The sequence below is a fragment of the Protomyctophum bolini genome (genome assembly GCF_963924005.1).
Source record: "Protomyctophum bolini genome assembly, chromosome: 9".
Lineage (NCBI taxonomy): Eukaryota > Metazoa > Chordata > Actinopteri > Myctophiformes > Myctophidae > Protomyctophum > Protomyctophum bolini.
In genome coordinates this window covers 20,455,975-20,482,035 of record NC_137870.1, presented here as the reverse complement: position 1 = coordinate 20,482,035, position 26,061 = coordinate 20,455,975, and the positions used below count along the sequence as shown (strand labels likewise).

Sequence of the window (26,061 nt, the reverse complement as noted above, 5' to 3'; positions counted from 1 at the left end):
ATCAGTCTTTGAATATATGCACATCTAATTTCAGTCTGTTCCAAATATATAGGGTTAAAGGCTACAGTTAATGAAACATATTAATTAATGAATTCATTAAATAGCACATACCACGTCCTCAAAACAGGGGGGTATGGTACCAAAGTAAGACAAGAATAAAAAGAAAGAGGTATTTATGGCATTATGATGACGTCCTCTGGCGCTCAGGATATATTGCAAGTTATGAACAATATAGCGTGCAAACAACTCTTTGATGGGAAGGCAGGTTAAGACACACATAGGCTACCAAAACTAGAAAACATAATATTAAGCCTTTTGAGTGTTTAACTATTAAAGGGAATCATGTCTTATACTGTATATAGTCTCTCTTCTCGTTGAATACTTAATTAAAATCCACCCTCATTGTAATTTAATCTACACATAAAGACAAAGGGACAATAGTCTACAAGGTTTGCTGGTTAGGGGCTTGTCACAATATCTATTTATAAAAAGAACAACTCACATTTGATCTACATAAATGTTTACCTGCATAAAATAAAACATAGGGTCCCAGAGCCTTTTCTTCCACTGCACTCCCTGTGGGGGTGTGGAACGTGTGTGTATTTGAAGTTGTCAAACGGTTCTCGAATTGCGTGGATTACAGATGTACGTACAGACGTACACACAGAGACTTGGTGCATTTATTGTAAGATATCATATCCTTTAGTGCAGTGGTTCCCAAATAATTAAGGTCAAGGACCCTCAATTGATATTTATATTTCATATATTTCACCCATTTGAAAAGATTTTGTGCCAGGGATCCCCATAATAGAAGATTTGTGAACATTTTGGAGAAATATCAGATCTACAAGCCCACAATACTGTACGTTATGATGTGTCGCGTTGTTGTGAGCGTATACAAATAAAGCATTTTAAATTCACAATTCGCATTTGGCTGTGGAACCCTTAATTGGAACCCCCTCAAGGAGCCAGGCCATGGGGGTCTCTGGACCCTGCTTTGAGAACCACTGCTTTAGTGGGATAAGATGACCTCATTCATTGGTTCATTGTACATTATGTACTGTCAGTGACATTATAGCATGCTCCATGGCATGGATTACTGTAATCCTATATGGGACAAAAACAACAACATAAAACATAATTGAACTGTCGAAAGACAGTAAAGACCTTTAATCTCCAGTTCTCATCCCATCCGCACAGTATTGTTGAATGGCACAACTGCCTTCATCAGGATGACTAGGACTAATAGTCACCCTGATAAAGCAATGCATTAGCGACTTTGAATTAAAGGCTTTTAAAATGTCTACATCAATGCATCAATTCTGTCACCCAGTTGTACCAAATAGATGCCCAAGTATCTTACATATATAGTAGGCTTACTGTCCCCCTCTGCATAATTACTTTTGAAAAATATATTATTTTATTTTATTTGTCCAGGCTCATTCGTTGCACGCACTGCATTATAATCCCTATACGACATCGGCTATTCACTGGTTTACATAATACAGCAGAATCTGTTTCTCGGTCCATGAGAGATAGTGTGTGTGTGTGTGTGTGTGTGTGTGTGTGTGTGTGTGTGCGTGCGTGCATGCATGCGTGTGTGTGTAAATCCCTATAGACCCTTCATAATGTTACTGTCATGCGTGACAGCGGCCAAGTCATGAAGCTGTGTGGGTTTATGTACATTCTATTGGCAGCTATTATAGAACTTCCTCGTCATACTGTACACCTGAATTCATTGGAGTTATTGGGTGAAGTAATGGGTCAGAACTTGATGTTATACTGTCTGCAATAACATAAAACTTTAAATCACACAAAGATACACAATACAGTACCTTCATAACTGTTGTCTGATTCTCTAGTTAAGCGTTCCAGGTACAGTGTGAATTGTTCGTAGAGGTGAATTGGGAATTTGAAACAGACAGATACTGCAGAGTTAAGTAATGAATGGATGAAGGAAGGGCATGGATCGTAATGGTTAAAGGAGAATTCCATGCTAGAAGGCTTACTTACCTTTATTTGTAGTTTTTACGTCCCCAATAAAGAGGTCCAGGTGTTATTTTGTGCAAAAGTGCATTATTGGCTATTTCCCCATATATAAGCCCTCAATGGGGGTTGGGTTTTTGTGCTAATTCACTTATTTCCATCGAAATAAGTAGTAAAGTGTGCCACTCGGGATACTATTTATATTTTGAAGAGAGGATATATACAAAAGATATTGTTTTTTGAGCGATGGAAATAAGCGAATTAGCATAACACCCCATAGCCCTGTTCAATTCAATGCAATGCAATTCAATTAAATGCATGCATGAATGAATGAATGATTTATTTTTGTGTCATGCCACTTTGGCCCATCCCATATGGGATTATATGACACATTTCACAAAGTACATTGAATACAACTGACAGTCCTTCCTGTAATGCATTTGTAATGCAATGGGCTTATGGTAGGGGAAATAGCCAATAATGTGCTTATACAAATTAACACCTGGACCTCTTTGGTGGGGACGTAACAACTACAAATAAAGGTAAGAAAGCCTTCTAGCATGGAATTCTCCTTTAAAAGGAAGCATTAATAATGGAACAACATGCTTCGCATCACAACTCAGCCGTATCGAAAAACAAAATTGTTGAGCTAAGCAGACACACGCAAGCAAACATGTGTGCACGCACGCATGCACATGCATATACGCAATGCGGTTTTGAAGGAAGCAACAGCTGTACCTATTTGAAATAGTCTTGCAGGCCCTGCAAGCTGCGGGCCCTGGAGTTTATGCTCCAGTAAGTTCCATTGTTAAACCGGGCTTGCAGGGGACACTCGTTACAGGTAACCTGACCTGACCTAAGACAGTATAGCAGCAGATGTGTATAAGGTGCAGCAGTAGAGACTGTAACAGTTATAGAACATACTGTAGGCTTTTGTGAAAAGGTCTGACATGTAGGTGAGACATAAGGAAAGTAGTCTCACATAAGTTAAATAGTCAGGCATAGGCATAAGGAAATGAATGAACACAATCTGAAAGTCTAATTCACATATACTGTATAGTAAATATAGACAGTATAGTGGACCAGAAAGAATACAATAGTTATCATGCCAATATCAAAGCTGAGAGGGTAAAGAGGTTGACTTGTCTGATAATCTGAAGGTCACTGGTTTGACAGTAACATTATGACGGGTCTATAATTTTATATTTGGATCACCCATCTATAGTAACATGTTGAAGTGTCCCTGAGCAAGACACATGTCCCAACTGAGCGCAAAAAAATCTGATCAAACCAAATGCAAAAAGTATTTCTGAGATGCCCAAAAACAGAATGATTTGTAGTCAAGTCAAGATTCAGTTCTTTCTGTTCTCAACTTCTTCAAAAGTTGAGTCTTGAGCTGTGAGGTTTTTAAGCAACAGGAGGGTTACAGTTAAGAGATGGACTTCACAGTGTTCAAAGACAGCTTGTGTCAGGTGATTAAGGACCACACTGGGAGCATGACTGATTAACTATCCATGAGCAGATGGTTATCAGATGAGGCTCTCCATCAAACTCTCTCAGCAGGACAGGGTTCACTTCTGGATCAGGCTAGATCACTTACCACTGACAACATGCTGCCTGGGACAACAAGCAGAATACCATTCAGCTTAAAACCACTTAAAACCTAAACATAAACAACTCTCATTTGATAAAATGTATATTATATGTTTTAGAGTAATTTGATTGGATTATTAAAATCATGGGCTAAAGAAATAGGCTACTCAATTGATCTAAATTATTGTTGTGCCAGAAACAGAGAGAGAGACAGAGAGAGAGACAGAGAGAGAGAGAGAGAGAGGGGGGGGGGGGGGAGAGAGGGGAGTTGCACCACTCAGTTCACATAGGTGTGATTTTTTAAATTAATTTCGCTCCTATGCCACCAAAATGTGCAACAGTCATTAAGACATGCGAATCCCTTGACTCCTTCAAAACTGCTCTCAAAGGGCACCTACAGATGGCTGCAATTCGAAACTGGCCCCCGTAAAATCTAAATCCTCCACCCACCCCTTTTCCCCCCACTGTTTATGTTTTTTGTTTTCCTTTTTACCTCCTCTATGATGATTCCCTGTTTTTGGCTATATAGAAGTGTATATTCATATGTCTCTAAATGTTTTGATGAAATGAAAATGGTGGGCATAATGCTTTATGGTGTTGTCCACTCACAGTTAACAGTAATGTACTTCAAATGTAGGCCTACTGTAATTCTGCAAACTTAATGAATGAATCAATCAATCAATCATTATATTTGTTTGTAAATGGTCTTACTTTGATTGTCTTACTTTGACAAGATTAATGATGTGATGTGATCATCTCACATTTGAACAAACCACAGAGCTTTATCCATGCAGTGAATGGCCCCGCAGGCCTAGCCTGGCTAATAACCCAGACTAATATCGCACAACAGTGCGACGGCTGATTCGGTCTGGCTTATTTGCCAGGCTACCGCAGGCCCGCACACACACACACACACACACACACACACACACACACACACACACACACACACACACACACACACACACACACACACACGCACACACACACGCACGCACACACGCACGCACACACGCACACGCACACACACGCACCTACCGTCCACCCATCCATTACACGTGTGACAACACTCCCACCATGTGGACAATTTTAAGACGTGCAAGGAAGCCTGCAACGTGGCTCATTTTATTATGACGTAAATATTTACCAATTTAACCACACGAATAAATAAAATATCACTATCTTAATTACGTTTGCACCTAAATAAAATAAATACTATGGAATAAAATATACAAGGCAAACAAAAAACTATGACCCATGGTACTGACGCATATGACCCGTAGTCCCTTAAAGAAGCGGAAGCTCATATTTTACATCCGGGGTAGTTGTTTTACTTTTGGGCCAATCTGATTTGTGTGTTTACTGTTTGGGAGTCGGGAGGGAGTCTCCCGTTTATTCTGTCTGTGAGGTCTTCATACATACACTGTTTTACATTGTTCCAGATGGATTACACAGCGACACAGAGTGGCTTCAGACAGCGTAAGTTACTATGCGTGAATTTGTTTTAAAGGCAAAAGATTTCTGTCTGCATCCGCGCAGTTTGGTTCTGCTGCAGTTTTGATATCATTCATTCTTTTTAGAATTAGCTCCATAGGTGCGTCGGTTTCGACGGCCGTAAGAACAGATCTACAAGCTAACAACCGCTAACGCCGCGACGGGTTGTTAGCTTGTAGATCAGGACAGATCTTACGGCAGGAGACGCTAACGTGAACGTCAGCTCAGTTTGGCTGGTTAGCTACTACTTTTAGCTACGTAGCGGTTCTCAAATGCTATATGGTTATGTTATATAATCGGTGACCTAATACCTAAAATAACTTAATTTAATTTAATAACTGAGTGTTAATGCTAGGTTTCAAATGATCTAACAGGGTAGACATTAGTACCAACCGTGCCCTGGACGTGTTTATTTGCTTTACATAACGTATTCCTTGCCTTGTAAACGTGGTAACGTTTATATGTTAACTAACGTTGTAGTACCATTCAATTCACTAGGAATGTATACTCTCAAACTACGGTATCAATGCATAATTACCAATGCAGTCATAAACATCCACTGACTGCCAACATGCATTATACATTCCAAATGAATGTTACCGAAAATAACTTGTCAGATGATCCTTTGTTGTTTTTGGATGAAGAGGAGAGGCACTACTGTTTTGCTTTGCAGAATGATGCAGTGCTGCCCATGTGATAAGAATGTGATGATGATAACTAATTCCCCTAGATAATTGGCCTAGAAATGCTCTTAGAGCTTCATTAAATTGAGTACAAAGATTAGGGAATACTGTTGACCCAAATACAGTAGAGTAGGACAAGTTAAAGACATACACATGTAGGTATTTATTGGCCAATTGGCATTACTGGCAGATGTGTCCACAATTGTAGGCTTAGCTACACAGTTTGTATTGACTTGCTAATCAAAAAATGGTTTACCTTACTCAGCTTACTGTATCTTATCACTGCTCAGTTGAAATCCTGAAGTCCATGCTGGTTTCATGATTAAGTTATCTGTAATCATGTGGCTGCTTGGCCTTGAATCACAAATCAGCTGTGAGTTTAACACCTTAGGGCAGGGGTGCCCACACATTTTTTACTTGAGAGCTACTTTCAACATGACCATTTCAACAAGATCTACCCACCAGAAAAAATATGATCCCATTGCTGGAAATAGTTTAACAATTTACCTGAGGGGGCTTTGGAATAGCAGTGCTGGCGTTTCATGTAAGACAAACGCATTGGAATGGCATAGAGGGGAAATGGACAATTTAATATATAACTTTTTAATGCTACTGACATATTGTGCGCAACATTCTTGAAAACAATTATATATTTTTTCAGGGTCATGTCAAGTGGTCTACCTGCACAACCTTTGTGATCTGGGCACCCCTGCCTTAGGGCTTAGGCCTTGTCCTTATCAGACCCATAGGCCCTCATTTATCAATCGAGTGTAAAATCTGCCACAGATTCGAGTGCAGGTTTCGTAGTACACCCACGTCGCCACGGCATTTATAAAGTGATCGCAAACAGCTGATCCTTCCTTAATTTCGTCCTGACGTTAATAAATGTGACGGCTGAAATCTATCTGGCACGCCCTATGAAATCAAGCCTCGCCCTCGTTTTTGCGACATGAACAATCACAATACGACGGCTGGTAAGTTTGGTAACCAGGGTTACAGGAAAAAATACGTTTCTCCCGTGCCTTGCTGCCCACACCCCCCTCTCGACACACACACACACACACACACACACACACACACACGCTGCTGTTTTGCATAGGTGCTGCTCCTCGATCCTGGTCCTGTCCTGTCTGCCTGTCTGTCTGTCCGTGACACCGTGATCAACTGACCATGCACGTTCGACAGTCTATTTAGATTGCCTCACAGTCGCTAGTCGCTGCAGTGGATAGGCTGTCAACTCAACTCAACTGTCAATATATGAATGTGCAGCTAAAACCGTAGCCCATGTGGCTGGCACTGGAGGAGTGGTGGTGGTGGGCTGGCTGGGTAGCCTACATCTCCGATGCAGTTCCCACTTGCGCTGGCGGTACATTTGGCATTCGAGCGACGCTTCGGGTTTATTAAACGAGGAGGAGATTGCACATGTAACTCCAGAAAGACATCGGCCTACTGTAGATTAGGCTACAGTATATAGGCTACCCATGCATGTTGGGACTCTCCGCAGCTGCAGGCAGCACTGCACTATAGGCTATACTTTCCAACGTCATGGAAATATTCCAGCACAGACAGCCCAAATCCTCGCATGTATGCGCTCATGCAAAACACTGTTTAAATGGCTTAAATCAAGTGCGATTTTAATTGTAAAGTTGGAAAGCTCCTATAAATTTAATATGACACAAAGACACATCTTGTAGGTCCATTCCTTTTTCTTTTTCTTTTTTTACATGTAGCCCATATACATACAGTTTTATATTAACATTTTAGGAGTGAATACATATGTTTCGATGCCTTTGGCAGCCTCTCAGCTGGTCAAACGTTCTGCGACAGAAAAACATGCGTACGCCAGCTGAGGAGCAAACGTGGAAATTGAACGTTGTCACGTTCAATTTCAAGCTGTGGCGGAAATGGTAAATGTCAAAAATGTCGGTAATTTCGGCGTGCACCCATATTTTGGCGTACGCACGGTTGATAAATGAGGGCCATAGAGAGAGAGCCGACTCGTGACATGCTGCATCTTGCTGCAAAGCTGGATACTATGGGCTTACAATGGGAGTATATGCTAGTGACGCAACTCTCTCTATGGGTCTGACTCTGGGCCTTAAAATATTTGTCTATTATGACCTAAGCAATGTAGGGACGGCAGGTTAAATGTTTGGCTTCTACATTTTCTGACATCCCCCTCCATCCATTTCTTCTCTAGAGCCGAGTATGCGTCTACGGAACAATGCTGCAGATGGTGCCCAACATGCCAGCCAGCTGTTTGATGATACCAGTGGTGCTGGGCCTGGTGCTCACAGCGGAGGTTACAGGTTGGGACAGCCAGTTATGTAATTGCTGTCTACAATATGTAGGATTGGGAGTCTGGGACCACAAATCTTTGATCATTTTATGTTTCTTAATCGGTCGTTTTTATCCGTTGTGCTAATAGCCAATGCAAGCAGACTGAGAGAAGAGCAGTTCAATATATACTGTAGTAAGGAACTAGCTAACATTGTCAAGCATCTTCAAAAGGCATGCCTGTTAAAACAATGATCACTATTGAGTTTGCTATTCTACCCTCAAGTCCTGGGAATGTTGGCGCCCGCCATACAGTCATGTATGTAGTCAACCCACACAACCACTGTCAAACAGCATAACACTAGATGCTGACACTGTTGTACACTCTGATTCCATGGCAACTATATATATATAGTTGTAAAGGCTATATTGTCATCCAACCCCTGCCCAATACATTTGAAGAGGATACCATTTATTTTGTCAGCTTAGGCCTACTGCAGGTTACTTGAATGCTATATGGAGCAGTGTTGAGTACAGGGCTAAAGGCCTACCAAAGTGTGCCTGTATTGATGGTAATGGTATCTGTTATCATTAACCTGATTGAGGCAACATTTATGTGGATGGATAACAGAATATGCTTTTCCCCCACAACTTTATTGGTTTATTAACACCCCTAGCTTGCATTAATGACACATCAGGCTATTATTGTGGTATCTCTGTATTAGGGTAGCAACTAGTTGAAATTTGTATGTAATAAATAATGAAAATTGCACTCAATCTTTTGCTATGTTGACAGGACCCCATTGGCCGGGCATGAAGCGTCAGCGTTTGTTGGCCAGACCCTCATGTCCGACCCCATGTCTAACCTGGCCATGGCATATGGCAGCTCCTTGGCTTCCCAGGGACGGGAGATGGTGGACAAGAATGTAAGATGAAATTTTTTTTTTTGCTATAGATTTCTCAAGGACCCTGATTATTACACTTTATTATACTTTAATACACTTATTTTATTACTGTTTACACTTTATTCACTGATTCACAGTGCAAAGTGATAATGCCACAATTGTTTTAGTCAAAGAATAATAACTGTGATTGTATGGATATTATTAAACTAAGTTCTCCCTGTGCTTTTGGTTCCACCTTATGAACCTTAAACACACACACTAACTTACATGTATACTGTGTACAGTTTCCTAGACCGACCCGTGTCCACTCTACACATGGTTGATTTTGCATTTATTAGCATGAGCTTCAGTAGTAGCAATAATGGCAGCAGTAGTAGAAGTAGTAGTAGGTAATATACTGAAACAAAAGCACAAAAGAAAACACTATAAACATCAGACTGTGTAATAATAACAAATGAGTATAATATAATGGTAATTATGTAAAGTATATTTTCATGGACATTTAAACTCCGTACTCAAACACTGGACCGTCCATTTTCTGACTGACCACAGCCACCTTACGCATGCGCACTGATGCCACACAACCCTTCGACTATTATACCCTTCGAATATTAACTCAAATAAACACAGGTCAAATAAGAACCACACCCGCGTTCTTAGTGAAAACAAAATTATCCTAACATCTTAAAGCTAAGATAAGAATGTAAACATTGTTTAAATGTATTTAGAATAAAGTACAAGACCTCATCTCAACCACAAGAGGTCCTCGGCCACCCATAATTAACCAAACAGTGACTGTTTATGTGTTTAAGTTGGACAGATTCATCCCAATCTCTAAACTGAAGTACTACTTTGCTGTGGATACACTGTACGTTGGGAAGAAGCTGGGCCTGGTAATGTTTCCCTACATGCATGAGGTATGTCTTTGTACACACATGCTAATCCCAAGTCTGTTTAGATCTTTTAAGCTACTGTATGTCAATTTAAAGTGTAAAGATGTATAAGCTGTCAAGTCAATATTTACACCACGTTATAGTAATTAATTAAATCATTCTCCCATCATGAGCCTTCTCAAAGTTTTACAAGTCTAAGATAAACATGTTCACAATGAATTGTGAGACTTTACAATGTAGAAACAAGGGGTACCAACTAGTGGTACTATAATAACTCTAGAGGAGATCTTGAATAAACAAGAAGGTGGCCACACACACCAATAGCTATAGTACCAATATTTATTAGGACAGCAGGTATATAATAACTCTAGACAATAATCCATTTCTTGTATAAGGGGCAAAGCCCAACAGGATAAAAGTTTGTGAATGTATTTCAGAACTGGGAGGTGAGCTATCAACAGGACACTCCGGTGGCCCCACGTTTTGACGTGAATGCTCCTGACCTCTACATTCCAGCCATGGGCTTCATCACATATGTACTGGTGGCCGGGCTGGCCCTGGGCACACAGAATAGGTACACACACACACACACACACACACACACACACACACACACACACACACACACACACAGGTTTACATGACATTATTGAGAGACAGAAAACCTAGGAAAGTGAGAGGAGCGAAATGGAGTCATACTTCGGTTCTCGCAACTCGCAAGGAGTGTTATTGTCAGTGAATTGTCTTTAACTGGCTGAGCCACCAGGCACCCCTATTTCATTCTCCCATCCTTTCAGGATCATTGTTGCTGACATGAAGTTCGACCTGGTAAAAAAATACACAGATACATAAATACAGTGTGACGGTACATCATAGAACCTACCATGCAAAAATTACAATTGGACAGCCTCTAGTAAAAATACATTTATTGATCCAGAGGTAAATTCTATTGTCAAAGCAGCACTGTAGTAAGTCTATATAACTAACGACTTATGAAATTAGCATCATCCATTTTATTTTGGACCTCTAATTGCATGTCCAAAATTTAATATGGATGCCAGGGTGTTTCAAAATATTTACCTATCTCCCTGTCTTGGCACATTCATACTAGGATTTTTTACTGTGATTAAAATGAATCCTGGAGCATATTGTCGGAAAGTGCGCTTTGTTTGGGCCTGTGTGAAGAATTTGAATTTCTGTGCGGGAGGAAGTAGAAGGCATTATTACGCAGCATAAAGATGTCCCGTGGACAGACGTGATCTAATGAAGAGATAGAAGCCCTTATCGCAATATGGCCAGACGATCACATTTATCAAAAAGGTTACACACACAAACAGGATATTTATGAATGAAGGGGATTTGGTTCCATCGCACATTTGCACAATATTGCATTAAAGTAAAGGGTTTGCGCTCGCAGTATGCAGTAAAAGTGGTAGTGCGGGTGATGGGAAAGGTCACATGGTATGACGACCTGGACGCAATATTATTTGGCAGACCAACAAGCAAAGAAGATCATGAGCCCAGGTCTGTCTGGAACTCGAGAATCCTGACTGCTCCGCTGATCTGGAGTTGGATAAAAGTGGTAGGTTTGTTTGTGTACTGTAGACAGTTAGGCTACTCCTATTAACCTACCATGTTTATCTATGTATGTAGGCTAGCGTCTTCTTTACAGAACAAGTTTGTAAAGTTGTAGTGATCTGCTTCGCACATACACACACAGTAGCGTCCAGTCCCCGACACACCCCCTGCATTCACGTTACTCTCACTTTAACGTCCTACTGTTACGTTGCACGGAAGTATAATTTCACCACTATGGATTTTAATGTGTAGTTTATTAATTGATAATTACTAATTAGTTAATACTAATACTAATTAGTTAACTTTGATAAAAAGTTCCCTGCTGCAATTGACAAAGCAGTGTGCAAACACACCAAATGAAAAATGTAACAATGATGCAACTTCACCCGAACTTTGTGTGAATGTGCCTCTATCTCTGTCCAGGTTTTCTCCTGAGTTACTGGGTGTTCAGGCCAGCTCAGCCTTTGTGTGGCTGATCATGGAGGTTTTGGCCATCCTCCTGTCTTTATACCTGGTCACCGTCAACACAGACCTTACCACCATCGACCTTCTGGCCTTCTCTGGCTACAAATACGTTGGGTATGTCGGCAGTTTCTAGTGCTGTTGAGTGTTTCTTCTGTCTCCGAACAGACATGACAAAAAAAGAAAGTGGTTGATTGTCACAGCATCAAGTGTATCAGTGGTGCTTACGAGTGATTCAATATATGCATGTACTGGGTCAATCAGATAAAGGTCAGTCCCATAATCATAGTTCATAACAATCTGGCTCCGGCTATTTTCTCTCTCGCTTTTTGGTCCCATTCTTGCTTGATGTTCCATTTATTACCCACATTGTCATCACTGTGACTTTGATTGTCTTAAGTTGTTATAACATAAAGCATGTGGAGACTTGAATCACAGTGGATATGGTGTACAACATGACATTTCATTACTATACTGTGTTTGTCTGTAGGATGATTGTAGGCATAGTAGCAGGTCTGATGTTTGGGAGGTCAGCATACTACCTCTCTCTACTGTGGTGCTGTGTATCCATCTTTGTATTTATGGTGAGTAGGGAGCCTTTCTAAAACATTCATCAAAATTGCATTAATAGGTTTAAACATTGATCAGTCTCTGATGGCGCCTGCTGTTCTCCTTCACAGATCCGTACCCTCCGTCTGAAACTGCTGTCCGAGTCTGCAGCAGAAGGCAGGCTGGTGAGGGGAGCCAGAAACCAGCTGAGAATGTATCTCACTATGACTATAGCTGGAGTACAGCCCATCTTCATGTACTGGCTCACCTATCACCTCATCAGATAAGACTTGGAACCCAAGGCCAAACATTGTTTAAGTACTCACACACACACAGAAACTGGACTTGGATGAAGCACAGGAGCCACATTATCTGGGTAATATTGCTTCTCCACCCACACACACTTGGCTCGCGAGTCTCCCATCCATGGAGAAAAGACACTCACACAAATAGAACATTCAAAGACCTGTGGCATTACCTTTTGCCTTTTCTTCCACAGCACAACCCAGTGTCATTAGTAATGCTTTTTCTATCGTCTCTTTTTTATGTAACGGTGTAGAAATGTTTGTATTATCACCTCGCTGCAACTGGCTTTACATGTTTTTGTATACAGTGTAATTATTTGTAATTAAGTTTTTTTAGGGATATTTATGTTTGTATGTACAGTACATGTATTACAAAAATGTTGCTGGGGGGTTGTTGGCGTCTGTGACATCTCATTAAGAAATGTTCTGAGCGCATGGGACGGAAGCACAGTAACCACTGGTGAGCCAAGCCGTCCAATCCTCACTAAGAGAGAATTTTAAGAGTCAAATAATCTTAACTTGTTGCTTTTTGTTGTGTACATGAACCCTAGCGTCCCTATTCAGGGACAGACATTCAGCGAGAATAAGTGAAGAGAAAAAAGGAAGTGGCCCTTGTATAAGAGACCTAGGGAAGTTGTGAAATCTGTTAGTTTTACTGACTGGAAACTTTGAATAGGAACAGCAACGGTGCAAAGCCTCAATTGAAGTAATACATGATTAGATCGGATGAGTAATCTTATACTGCTTTTAAAGCAGAAAGATTAAATAAAGGGAAGAGATTCAACGTCTGTGAAGGTTAGGTTTGTGTTTTTCTCTTGAGATACTTGAAATACTGTAATGACTATAATGGTGTTTCATTCTGCATCAGTTGTTGATTCACTATGTCACTTTACATAACCCTGGCATGTGATTTTAGGGCCTAAAAACAGTACGTTTGCAACTTTAGGAAACCCTGTATAAAAGGGGCAGTGCTCAACTCATGTTAACTGATGTTCAATAGTAAAGCTTGTTTTTCCCAAAATAACAAAGTAATCGTGATGTGCCATTATGCAACGTATTTTTGTCTGTTGGTCTGTCATGCTAAGGAGCACACGTACAACATTGTGAATCTAATTGAAATGAAAGGCAGAACTCAGAGACACTGAGTTTGTATCATTTTGCCAATACAGAAAATGTGTATGATGAAGAAGACCAATATAAATTAACTTATTTTAAAAGGTATAAGTTTAACAATTTAATAGCCAATGCTGTTTACATTTACAAAGGTTAATTGTCCCCAACCCTGACTGTAAAATCCTCCCAGGCCTAAATCCTCCCAGGCTATAGAATGTGAACATTGTTCTGTTAATGGCACAATAAACTCAACTCAAGACTGATGACAGTACTTTGGTGTTTATTTTTTAATGTTAGTCCTTCCATATAGCTACAGCAGACAATGTATTGATCAACAGACAAGGGAATTGTGTAAGCAAATGCAGATATCGGACCAAACTGAAAAAATATATTCTCTGCAAGATATACATTACATCTTCATTATGATAAATCAGACTTCCCTTTGTCACACTGCCCATGCATTCAGTGGTTTCTTTCAACATGACTGTCTGGACACGGTAATCTCTGCTACTTGGAAACAAGTCTTTCGAGAGCCTGAAACTATCGGCTACATTTAGATGATTCAATTGTGATACAAATGCAACTCCTTTCTTGCCTGCATCTTCATCTTTCTTAGACATTAGAAATAAAATGGAAAATATGTAACACAGCTATGGTCACTACAAACTCAAATAAACATTGTAATCGAATACAAAATTGTCAATAGACTGCGTGGAAGAGATACATTTTGTAAAATAAAAACATGTGTGCCATAATGGCTATAACTTCCATCATGTTGTATTTTCTAAAGCATTACTTTGACTCAGTCTACACAGCATCATTCCACCCTTGTAACTTAATGTCATAAATTTATCTAAAAGATTCAAGAACAACTTCAAGAACAACTTTAAAAGGTCTCAAAAGTAAGTTAGCAAACAAACCTGCTTCAACACGTCCCAGTCGTAGGTTTCTTGTCCCACCGTCACTCCTTGTAACTCGTCTGGTCGGAATAAGTGCACCACATCTCTCTCACACACCTTGTAGAAGCCCCTCTTGAACTCCTCGAACATTTTCTCCACAGATGTGTTGAATGCATAGTTGACAAAAGCATCAACAAACTCCTTCCTAGTAAACAGCAGCCATTGATTAAAATCAATACAAATCAAGGGATCAACAAAATATAACCAAGCAATGGTGTAAATTGGTAGCTGCAGCACTGTATGAATGGGGAGCTGCAGAACAAACTTGGCACCGCTTTATATCCAGAATACAGAGTTAAGCAATATTACACGAGAGGGTGTGGTTTAACGTGATTATTGCCACGACAGTGATGCGGTCAGGAACTAGACGTAGTCGAGTTCCACAAGCATCACTGTCGTCCATCACTGTCTCCTTTACTTTCATTCTCAAGTACTATTGACTGATTCGCTACAACTTGGGCGCGGCTGAGTTAATAGCATTGCTGTTGGCACAGGCATTCACTTGGCTAAACAACTCACTCAACAAGCTGCATACCATTACGCCAGAGTCAAAGGTAGGTATAGTCTGATACTGGTGAGGATATATGCAGGTTTACAGAGCAGTGAGATTCAGCAAATACTGAATCTATGTAATAAAAACATTCTACTCTATAGTACATACTTGTTTGAGCTTGTGACAGGCTTTCCCTTTTCTTTTGGATCAAGTTCAACTCCACTGCTGTCCCATCGAACCTATAGAATATAATTATTAGATGTACAATATTACAGCCCACACCTAACTTGGGTCTACAGAAGGAATCTTAGAAAAGGTATATCAATATATTCATCAGTATGTGTGTACATTTATGGGTGGGATTGGTAAATGTATTTAGTAACCTGTCTGCATTAGCTTTTCCACAGGAACGTATACATTTCCCCTGGGAAATCTATAGACATCCAGGTAAACGTGCAGTTGGTTCACTAACTTCACTTAGTATTTAGATATTGTACAACACAGGAACTTTACAGATGTACCTAAATTCATGGTGGAAAACTATATTGTACAACACAGGATCTCTACAGATGTACTACATTTATCATGCAAAATGTATACATTTGGCCCTGGTGGAAATATATAAACTCGTCTGGGAAATACATATGAATCTATAAATTACGAGTTTTTTCTATATTTACTGTGACATAGATTGTGTATTATTATTGATTGATCATTCAACCTACCGTGAAAGTCATCAGCAGGCTATCAACAACATCGTCAGTGTAGTCTTCCAAGGTGCAGCGCAAACTCCTGAAGATATGTGTTGAAACAGAAAGATGTATGCATGAATTTGTAAGTTTCTGCGACAAACCCTGAAATGGAACCTCCAGCAAAAAAGAAAACAAGGTCACCCCACGAAGGAAGGAGTATCGAGACAGAAATGTGGGCTCAACTGGGGAGATCTCGAAAGAACGGTTAAAAGTGAAATGGAGGACATTTGTCAACGGCCTATGCACCCTAGAGGAGCAAAGGGCTTAAGTCAAGAAAGAAAGACCTTACTGTAGGTACTGAGGTGCCAATATTCTGCATGATAGAAACACATTTATTGCACCAGAGGTTTGGTGCAATAAATATGTGCCCAAACCCTGTATATTGGCATTCCCATGGCCAATTTTAATATATTATGTGCACTTTACCTAGGTTGTTTTATATTGTGTTTAAGCTTCCTTTAACTATTTCCATGTGTGATATCCAACTCTGTGTATGATGCGATCCCTTGTTTAGATAGACACATGAAGCCAAGCCTGTACCAAATGAGTGCCCGGTACAACATTCTTACTCTCCAACAATGGGTTCAAACTCTTTCATGTCGTCCAATGAGGGTTTGATGTTCAAACTAGTTCAAACTAGAAAAAAGTGCCCCTCGGGGCACAGCTAGTCTCCGCCAGGTCAGGTTGTGGGATATATTCCTCAGCCTACTAGGAAAGTCTGTGAAAGATTTCATGTAAATTGCAAGCTGCGTTCATGATTTGATGCTTTTTGTTTCAAAAGGGGTCAATCCTGCAAACTTTGAAAGCCAATGTTATCCAATTAGGATGGAATATGAAATATCGGACAGCTCCAACTTGAACACAAACTTCCGGGTAGTTTGGCTCCCATGAAAGTGTCCATGAAAGTGTCATGGCGCAGCCCTCATGTGACCACTCAAAGCTCCCTTGCTAAAAACCATCATTCTTCTTCAATGTCTCCCTTTTGATACCTGTCCATTTAAACTCTAGACGGGCCTCGGGGCCTGCCCTAAAGTTATTAGTGCAGCCACAGCCTGGCAGCCGGCGAAAAGTAGAGTTCTCAACAGGCCCTACCTGGGCCCTCATCAAACCGCCTGTACACTCAAGACACTGCCCCCGCTGCCACCCTTAGATCTCCATGTATGGAGCTGACCTGTTCTGACATTCCATATGTGATCTGACCTCATAAAACCCTGTACACTCAAGACACGCTCCATATATGTGGCCAGTACAGAATTCATTTGATTATGTTGATCTGACCCCCGGCCATCATGCCCATGCCAAAGCGCCAGCACTCGCTGCTCGTCCAGCAGTCTGCCATCACCCTGGTGGATGCGTGCACGCGACCTTGCCCTTTAGGATGAGGTCGCTTCTCGCCCCCAGGGCGTCTTACTGGTATTGTTGGAAATAATGTACTTTATTTATGGCAGTATGATGCTGTTTAATCACAATTGACACCTTCAAAGTAACTTGTAAACTGTTATCTTACCAAATTCTAGCTATAAACTACATCTCATTTTTAGGATTACTGTGTCATCTCTCATCTAGACATGGCACGGTGTGTCCCATCTCGACAGTCACAGTGCATCATACCTTGGCTTTCTCAGAAATGTTCAGCTCTAACTGGTCATCCACATTACAATGCTGCAGAGACAGAATAGGTAAATGGCTGGTTAGCCTGGTTTAGGAAGGTCAGAATCGAAAAATACGCCACGAGAATCTAAATCATTATTTTGTATCCAGGCGCCAGGTGGGGCCAGGCTTCAACCACGCAACTTCCTCTTTCCTTCGGCTCTTCCTGTTTAAGCATCGCACAGAGGAAGCGGCGCGGCGCTTCAGTGTCAAACATCAACAGTAGAGGTCCAGGATGATGCTTCTATGATGCACTTACTCTTTAGATTGTTTTTTAACAAATCTCCACGGCAATTGTATTAACTTGATGTACATACATTCTATTTGAAGAGGATCTAGCAAATCGCCAACGGGTAAGTTACAGATTACATAGCAGATGGTGGCTAGAAATGGCGCTAATGTAATGTGGTTGGCTATGCTAAACTGTCATTGTCAACCATCTATTCTTGCACGTCGTAGTTCAAGACCTTTTTTTCTACAGACAGCACACACGCATAATATAGATCGTCTATCAAGGGTGGGAAATCACCTCTTTTGTATGTTGTATCTAGTATCTACCAGTGGTCAGATTGAGCTATAACGGTGATAATTTGAGTTGCTCGTCGTTTATTAACCATTAATGGTTAATACAATAATTATTGTAGTGCATACAACTTTACTAACCAGGTAGTCAGCATTTATCTTAACTTTATTATTCATATTAAATTATTAATCCTAAAATTAAATTATTAATGCTTACCGTATTCTAATTGGCAGCCTATAACAACACAAATAATGTACTGTATACTGTTTGGCAGACTGCATGGTGGCGCTGGGTGATCATGCCAGCCTTGGAAAACAGCTTGGTGATCAATCTCAATATTCTTCCCAAAAAGTATTCCTTCATTAAATGTTATTTCCAGTGTGTTCTTGTGTAGTGTTAAAGCAATGATAATTTTGCCTGCAAAGTAGCTAATTTGAGCTATGAATCAATTAACTTGTAACAGTCAGTTTATTTTTTCTTTATTTTTCATACACGCACAATTTATACCTCCAAGAGACACTTTAGGCTTGTTATTATCATCATATGACAGCAGCATCACGAGCTTTGTCCATTTATAGCGCTGGCTTCATCACATGCTGCTCTACAACATCTTCTGAAGTTCTTTAAGAGATTCAAATGATAATATCTTTCTACAGTAGCTGTAGGTTTAATAGGTATCACTCTGCTTGTCTGGACCTTCTATTGTCTATAACGGTTTAATACTTTTCAGGAAAGAAATATCTTGTGTTGTAACAGATCCAAATGTAGTTATTATTTATAAGGTCTTGTTAATACTTTGTTCTCATTGGTTAAATATTTATAAATCTACAGACAGACTTAACCACTTTCAACTGGGCATCCCTATTTTGGCCATGTCATTAATTATAAACAAAGTCTTCCCTCTATTTGTTGTATCAAGGTGAAAACATGGGATTTAACGTCATTCCATTCCAATGGGTGCCCTGGGTTCATTTTTCCTTTTTTTATGTCTGCTCCACTCGGTTCTGGAGTTTGCGTCCGTCATGAAGAGCTCTATATATTATCTAGTTATTCTAATTCGTTCAGTTAATAGTTATAACTTTCACGAGTAGTAGGCCTACGAGCTTGAATCTCCCTTAAATAGAAAGTCAGAAAATTACTTTATTTACAATCTGGTCTTTAAGAGCTTAGTGCTTATAGTTAGTTAATTAAATTCCGAGGAGGACTCATGATCCATTTGGTTACACTCTTCGGAGCTACACAAAACAAACGGTGAATGTCAAATAGGCGAACATTCAGTGAAAATAGTAGATCTTTGATGCGATTTGAGCTATCAATTTCAGTCAAAAAGATTTGTTCTCGAGGGAAAAAGGTGAAGGAAAGGATATAGGGAGACCACAAACTTCATGGTTAATAAAGGTTTGGCCAAGCATGCTTTCTGCATGACTTGACCTGTTGACTTCTGGTATTATCACGATACACAATTTGTTTTAAAGCCGCGTCACACACAGCATTTCTTGCCATATCGATATGGTACAATGTAATTATCGGCAAGGAATACGATACGGTTATTGCCATATCGATTTATTGAACCCACCCCTACTTCCTACGTTAGTTAGTTTTGCCACGCAACCTGTCTCTCTGGTCTGTGGGTCGGCACACTCCAGCAACCTGTCACAGTGGATAAAGTTCGGCCTTTGGTGCAACATTGCCAAATCGATTAGGCTCAGTGGTAGCCTCTGTCATAGCTCAACAAGGTGGCTGCAGTTTAGCTTATGAGAATAAAACATTAAATGTATAGTGATTTATGTATGGTTAATGGTTTGACTTACTACTACTAAGCCTATGTGTGATTGCCATGTTGAATACATTGCATTGTCTTTCACAGCCAAATGAATGCTGCAGCATTCCCCTCCCCCACCTCAGAGATGGCGGAGATGAACCGTATCCACTATGAGCTGGAGTACACAGAGGGCATCAGCCAACGAATGCGAATCCCAGAGATGCTCAAAGTAGCTCCATACGGCTCAGAGGGTCCTGAAGCTGAGATGCATGAGATCCACAGCACCATGATGCAAGTTCCAGAGAGGATTGTGATGTCAGGTAGGCCTTTTAGACTCTCTTACTGTTTGTGTTGCAACTACTATACCACACAAGATCAACAAGGTGTTGTTGAATGCTAATCTCTTGTACATCATTCATGACTCACCTTGTTTGGCCTCTTAGAACCATTGATGGACTTCTTCTATATATTCTGCGTGTGTTAATGTGAGACTGACAAACCCAAGTGCAGGACACTGATGTCTGAGTCCTGGGATCCATGGTTGGTCATTCAAAATGAGAGACTTATATGGTTACATAACTATGGTTATCATACATGCACGTGTGCGCGACCTGTAAGTAAGTAAATTATTAGCTTTTTCTGAGTGTTGGCGTGTTCTGGTGCAGCTCTCTGTGTTACGCCAATGTGTGGAAGTGTGGAATTCTGTGACCCATAATGGAGGTCATGTGAGGTAACTGAATTAGATAGGCATTTAGGCAACTATTGAACTACTGTATGGTGTAACGCAATGTACCCGGATGTGTGTAGTCAATGGAGCGCATTCTAGATTAAGACTAATATTACAGCATACAGTTTGATAAAGTGAGAAAGGGGCTCGTTAAGACCTCCATAAGGTAATGGACCTGGTACATGTCTGTGTGAAAATGCAGAGGCAATTGCCTGGCCAGTGATGGTGGTAGTTCTTCAGACAGACAGACATACTTACTGTAGGGTGCGTTCTGATAGGCACAGCCAATACAAAGTAATAGGTGAGTGTGCTCACGGTGCACATTTCCGAATGCATCCAGACTTTACTTAAATTATATGTTGGATGGATATTATGTGGACTGTTTTAGTTTCAAGGAACATTCCCTTGTTGAAACATTAAGAGATTGATCTCATTCATTGTGATCCTAATTTCTTTGCCATCAGGAGACAGTGATGACTGCCAGTTCTCAAGACCCAGGGACCTGGACCTGATCCAGTCCACTTTACAAGAGATCCCATCACTGAAGACCCCACCCAGAGTTCTCACCCTCAATGAAAGGCCCTTGGACTTCATGGAGATGGAGCGGAGTGTAGCCCCAGCCATACCCAATGAAGAGGTTAGAAGCTGTTGAAATCTTTTTGGGATCATGGTTCTCTCCAGTAAGGGATAGAGGTGGTGCAGCAGCACTGTGGACATTTGCACCACTGCCATAATTATGAAACTTATTTTCAGCCAAAAGTTTCAAATATTTGGTTTGTCTTGGTACAGTAAGCTGAGCTCTGTTTATTGGGCAAGAAAGCCTGTCTTCCGAATAAATCAAACTATTATTCTTAATAACTATTATAATTAAGAATCACAATTTAAAACGAATTGGCACCCTATCAAAATCGTATCAAGTCGGGAGGTAAGTGTGACCCCTACAAAACATGTTTTCTATAATCATTTTAATAATATTTTTTACCACTTAAACCCTATCATACTTCATTAACAGGGGGTCCATCCTTTCTTCCATCTACACTAAATCTCTTCACCAATAGCCGATCGGATCTACAATATCTACAACATCCCCTGAATAGGGATTCTAGGGTTCATGTGGTTAAATCAACCCTTTTGACAAAAAATGTGGAAATTAGGAGGAAAGCATAGCCAATTCAAATGTTATTATTACTCCTTATAGCTACGGAATCAAGGGCGATTACGACGGGAACGCTCGGCCAGTGAGAACACAACTATCCGTCATAATGGCCAGCTGTCTGGAAGTGATTCCATGTGAGTATCAGGTTTCCAACACCACCACTTGCCCCATCTTATCTCTGCCACACAATGAGCTTGCATGTTTTCTGACATCCTGCAGCTTTTTCTTTTCTTCCTTTCTTTGTAAGTTTGCTTTTATAGGGCTGCAACTGTTGATTACATAATTGTAAATGTTGATTATTTTCGTATTGATTATTCTTAATTATTATTACCTTTTTGCATTAATCGAACAATAGAGAAGCACTTTGTTTTGATATAAGATATGTATTTATCTAAAAAAAATCTAATATTTATTTTTTATAATCAATTATTAAATTAAATTGATTAGTTTGATTAACTGTTACAGCCCTATTTGGTTACTTGCCTTTAATTTGGTGTCTGTCTATACAACAGCACTGGTATCGCTTGTTGGTTTCATTATTGTTGAGGCTGCGGTCTTGCTAGGTTTGTTGATGCCATTAGTGTTAGAATTTTCTCCATGCTTGGTGTGCAAGTCATTAACTTATTAACGCTGTGCTGAAACTATTGATTAAAAGCACTTCATGTCAAATGACACGTATTGTTATGCCTTTGAACAGTCAAGTCACCACCTGTGGTTCCATGGTCTTTGGAGTTTTAATCAAAATAATCAGTCGCATGCTTGCGTATCTTCTCATTCCTATTGAAGCGATTAGGTGTAGGTCAGTGGAGCACCTCTATTGATTGGCATGTTAAGAATAAGTGTTCCTTCATCATTAACAGATTTTATTTCTTTTTGGGGGGCTTACTATTTCACTTAGTGGCTATCTATCTCTGTGCAGTTAGTAAGTTGAGGACAGATACTCTTCATTCTCTCCCTCCCCTCCCTCCATCCCTTTTCTACTGTCTTCTACCTGTATCTCTTCTCTCTGGCTTGGCCCGCTCCTATTGGTGGCCACTGAGCAGTGCGACCCTACCCCCCCAAGCCCCTGTCCGCCCCTGCCCCCCTCTCACCACGGATGAGGACGAACAGAACCTGTACAGCGCTAGCGGCGTTCTGTCTTACCTCCACTCCACTACACGCCGGGCCTATCAGCAGGTCCTGGAGGTCCTGGATGAGAACCATAGCAGGTGATCTGTCAATCACCCCTCCTGCTAGGACCGTGACGCAACTGAGCTCTCCCACTCTGTTCACACCCTTCCGAAATATTGACCTACCGACCCGTTCCCGACCTGCCACCTTTTTTATTTCACGATTTATTTAAGTTATACTATCTGTATAAATTGTTTATGTCCAGTTGGTCAATTTGCTCAAGTTATCTGGGATCAGCTGTCATTTTGAAACACATGAAGTCTCACTATTTTGACTGTGAATTCTGGATTCAATCCCTGCTCTGTGGCACCCCTAGTGAATATTCTTGGGAATTACAAAAAAACATTACAAAATAGTTATTACCTGAATGACTCTTATATGCCTCTAAAGTGCACTTGCATTATTTAGGTGTGTTGAAAGTTTGGGAGTGTTTTGAAGTCATCCCTAGCAAATCACGCAAAATCAATTGACATGAATGTTTCTAACACTATTAATATTGCATGTTAATTACACAGATTGCACTCTTTCTCCTTTCTAACTAGCGATGGCTTCTCTGTGTTTGGCTCAATGCATTGAAGAGAAAGCCACCTTAAGACATGTCTGTTATGTCTAAAATAGTTAACAGGAAATCTAATTACGGTTCATCTTCAAAAAGTGATAATACTAGTGTAGTGACTAGTGAGTGATTTTCCTTGTACTTTATATCAAATACGACAGACACCATCAGGAACTCTCACAAATTGAAATGGCACTATCAGTCGCTGGTCCTGTGGTACTCAAAGTTGTTGGCTTTCTGGCTCAACCTTCCACACTCGGCTTTGATTCCAAAATAGTCAATCACAGTTTGAGTTTACTTTGTGAGACCTGACCAGATCGTGACCACTGCTGCTGCTGCACCTTACCTTATTTTTCCATCCACAATGTTCTTTATTTTGTTTGTTTTTTGCAGTTTTGTTTTAGTAAAGCCAAAACCTAATTTGCCCCATTGTGTTACAAGGCAGTGAAGGCACTGTCTGTACATTCTTTAAAGAACTAGTGTTCAGAAAAGCAATAAATGTGTAGGAGGGGAATGTGAGCTGAGGCTACATGTATTGCAGCAGTACCATACTACCATCACTATCTGTCTCTGTCTTGTCTCTTTCCTTTCTTTCTCCTGTGTTGTTCCTACCACTTCAGCAAACCATCACTGCGAGGGGGGTCGGCATCTATCTCCAACCCCCTGCATGAATCCAGGTAACTCCACCTGGCACTCAGAGATTCCAAGCTTTTCCTATCTTGATTTTCCTTCTTTCTTGGTTTCTGTCCTTGATTCTCATTTAAGATCAGCACAACAAAAGGGTTATTATCACATATTACCAAATTAGCAGGTAGTAAAAGATTCAAAGGAAATCCATTTCAAGTGTGCAAAGTAGACATCGGTTCTAATATCATATGTTCATTTGTAAGTTTACTGTCCTAACAGTTTCCCACATTCTATTCAAGGCTTGCGCTATCTACATTAGACGCCTCTATGGATGGAGGGTCAGATGATATGGCTGTGGTTGATGCAGCAACCCTGAGACGTCAGGTTAGCCATTTGCAAATATATTACCTCAGCTTTGTCAACCGAATCAATGTGGAATGATTTGAATCGATTTTTAATTATCTATTGAATCGATTTTTAATTATCTACTAAAAGTACCTACAATATGTCAAATAGCCATACAAGCTCACAACTCATGGCTTTGTGACACCTTGTGACCTTGTACATCCTATTTTTGAAAATGTATAAATCAATATAAATTTGTATAATCTCTTAAATTGATAAACTTGATTAATTATTGCAACTCGATAAGATATTGTTTTTTCTTTTTATTGACAGATCATCAAGTTGAATCGGAGACTCCAGCTCTTGGAAGAGGAGAACAAGGAGCGAGCAAAGCGTGAGATGGTCCTGTACTCGGTTACTGTAGCTTTCTGGCTCATCAACAGCTGGGTGTGGTTCCGCCGTTGAAGCTTTTCCGCCTTATAATTAAACCACACCAGAGAAGTAAGAGCCTTCTCTCTTGTTCTGTGTCAAATGTTAGCAAAACCCTATCCACTGCACTCAGTCCCCCATACAAGCAAAGCCTAGCTGTGTGTACAGAAGACCCATTGCACAAAGGGATATTTTGATTTCATTTATTGTATACATGACATGTACATTTATTTTTTACAGTTCTGTATGTAAACCATTCTGTTTTATGAACAACTTTCTTCTTAATGTTAAGCACGTTTGGCTGTAAATATTTGTTTCTGTCACTCTAAATTGTGGTAGTCAATGATCCTAAGATGTACAACATAAGTGTGTGAAAAGACAAATTGAGCCACATTTTAGATGTATACCTATGGACAGAATGTATTTATTGGGAGCAGAGTAATATGTGAATAAATCTGAGAACTGTACTGCTGTATTGTAAGAGGATTCTTATAGTATTTTTAAAGATATGCTGAATTCAATAGACAATGCTTTTTTGATTTTCCATTATTTTGCTATTGTAAGGACCTTAATAGCCATCAATCCTATGGATATAAATAATATTTCATGAATTAAAATGACAGATTCCATTTTAATAAATGCTTGCTGCTGTAGTTAACTGTAGCACTGACACTTATTTCTTAGAACTGCTAAATTAGATTTGAGTGATTATGTTTAAAAAGTGTGATAACATTAACAAGCTACTATATTTGGCCTTGGCAAAAGAAAACATTTCTGCTCTTGTACTGAATATGAAACGCCTACCCTAAAGTATACCCTAAAGTATAAAAATAAAGTAAATCTTACTTTTATTTTTATTTTTTATTGGTTAGTTATCATTGTTAAGATATCACCATGATTCTGTTTTTGAGGGGCGCTAGCCCGTCCTATATACAGCTTTAATTTTACTTTTAGGGGACATCAAACAGGGCTGAATGAGACCAAGAAAAACAACAAAAAGGGAAGATAAAAACAAACACAAATAAAGTCTATTAGTAAATAACCAAGATAAAATGGGGAGATGTCTTCTGAATG

At 40.0% G+C, this 26,061-nt stretch overlaps 3 protein-coding genes across 4 annotated transcripts; 2 read left to right on the top strand and 1 right to left on the bottom strand.

The window, feature by feature from the left end:
• Window positions 1-4,930: 4,930 nt before the first annotated feature.
• Window positions 4,931-14,102, top strand: yif1b (Yip1 interacting factor homolog B). The gene is made up of 8 exons (XM_080771885.1): window positions 4,931-5,058; window positions 7,957-8,065; window positions 8,830-8,959; window positions 9,751-9,855; window positions 10,269-10,405; window positions 11,833-11,988; window positions 12,362-12,455; window positions 12,552-14,102. Exons 1-8 carry the CDS (start codon window positions 5,022-5,024, stop codon window positions 12,705-12,707), a joined length of 924 nt encoding a protein of 307 aa, XP_080628011.1. The 5' UTR covers window positions 4,931-5,021; the 3' UTR covers window positions 12,708-14,102.
• LOC308321094 (putative E3 ubiquitin-protein ligase HERC6) lies at window positions 10,260-16,660 on the bottom strand. The gene is made up of 6 exons (XM_080771886.1): window positions 16,612-16,660; window positions 16,016-16,082; window positions 15,459-15,529; window positions 14,759-14,942; window positions 10,531-10,656; window positions 10,260-10,388 (listed from the first exon to the last, which is right to left on the bottom strand). The coding sequence occupies exons 1-5, from the start codon at window positions 16,638-16,640 to the stop codon at window positions 10,609-10,611; spliced, it is 399 nt and encodes a 132-aa protein (XP_080628012.1). The 5' UTR covers window positions 16,641-16,660; the 3' UTR covers window positions 10,260-10,388; window positions 10,531-10,608.
• A 1,211-nt stretch (window positions 16,661-17,871) lies between these two features.
• mffa (mitochondrial fission factor a) lies at window positions 17,872-25,640 on the top strand. 2 transcript variants are annotated; one of them, XM_080771437.1, is made up of 8 exons: window positions 17,872-18,045; window positions 20,083-20,297; window positions 21,169-21,341; window positions 21,903-21,994; window positions 22,904-23,068; window positions 24,207-24,263; window positions 24,513-24,597; window positions 24,892-25,640. In XM_080771437.1, exons 2-8 carry the CDS (start codon window positions 20,087-20,089, stop codon window positions 25,021-25,023), a joined length of 915 nt encoding a protein of 304 aa, XP_080627563.1. In that variant the 5' UTR covers window positions 17,872-18,045; window positions 20,083-20,086; the 3' UTR covers window positions 25,024-25,640. The 2 variants fall into 2 exon arrangements, with proteins under 2 accessions (XP_080627563.1, XP_080627564.1); XM_080771438.1 differs by lacking the exon at window positions 22,904-23,068.
• The last annotated feature ends 421 nt before the right edge of the window (window positions 25,641-26,061 follow it).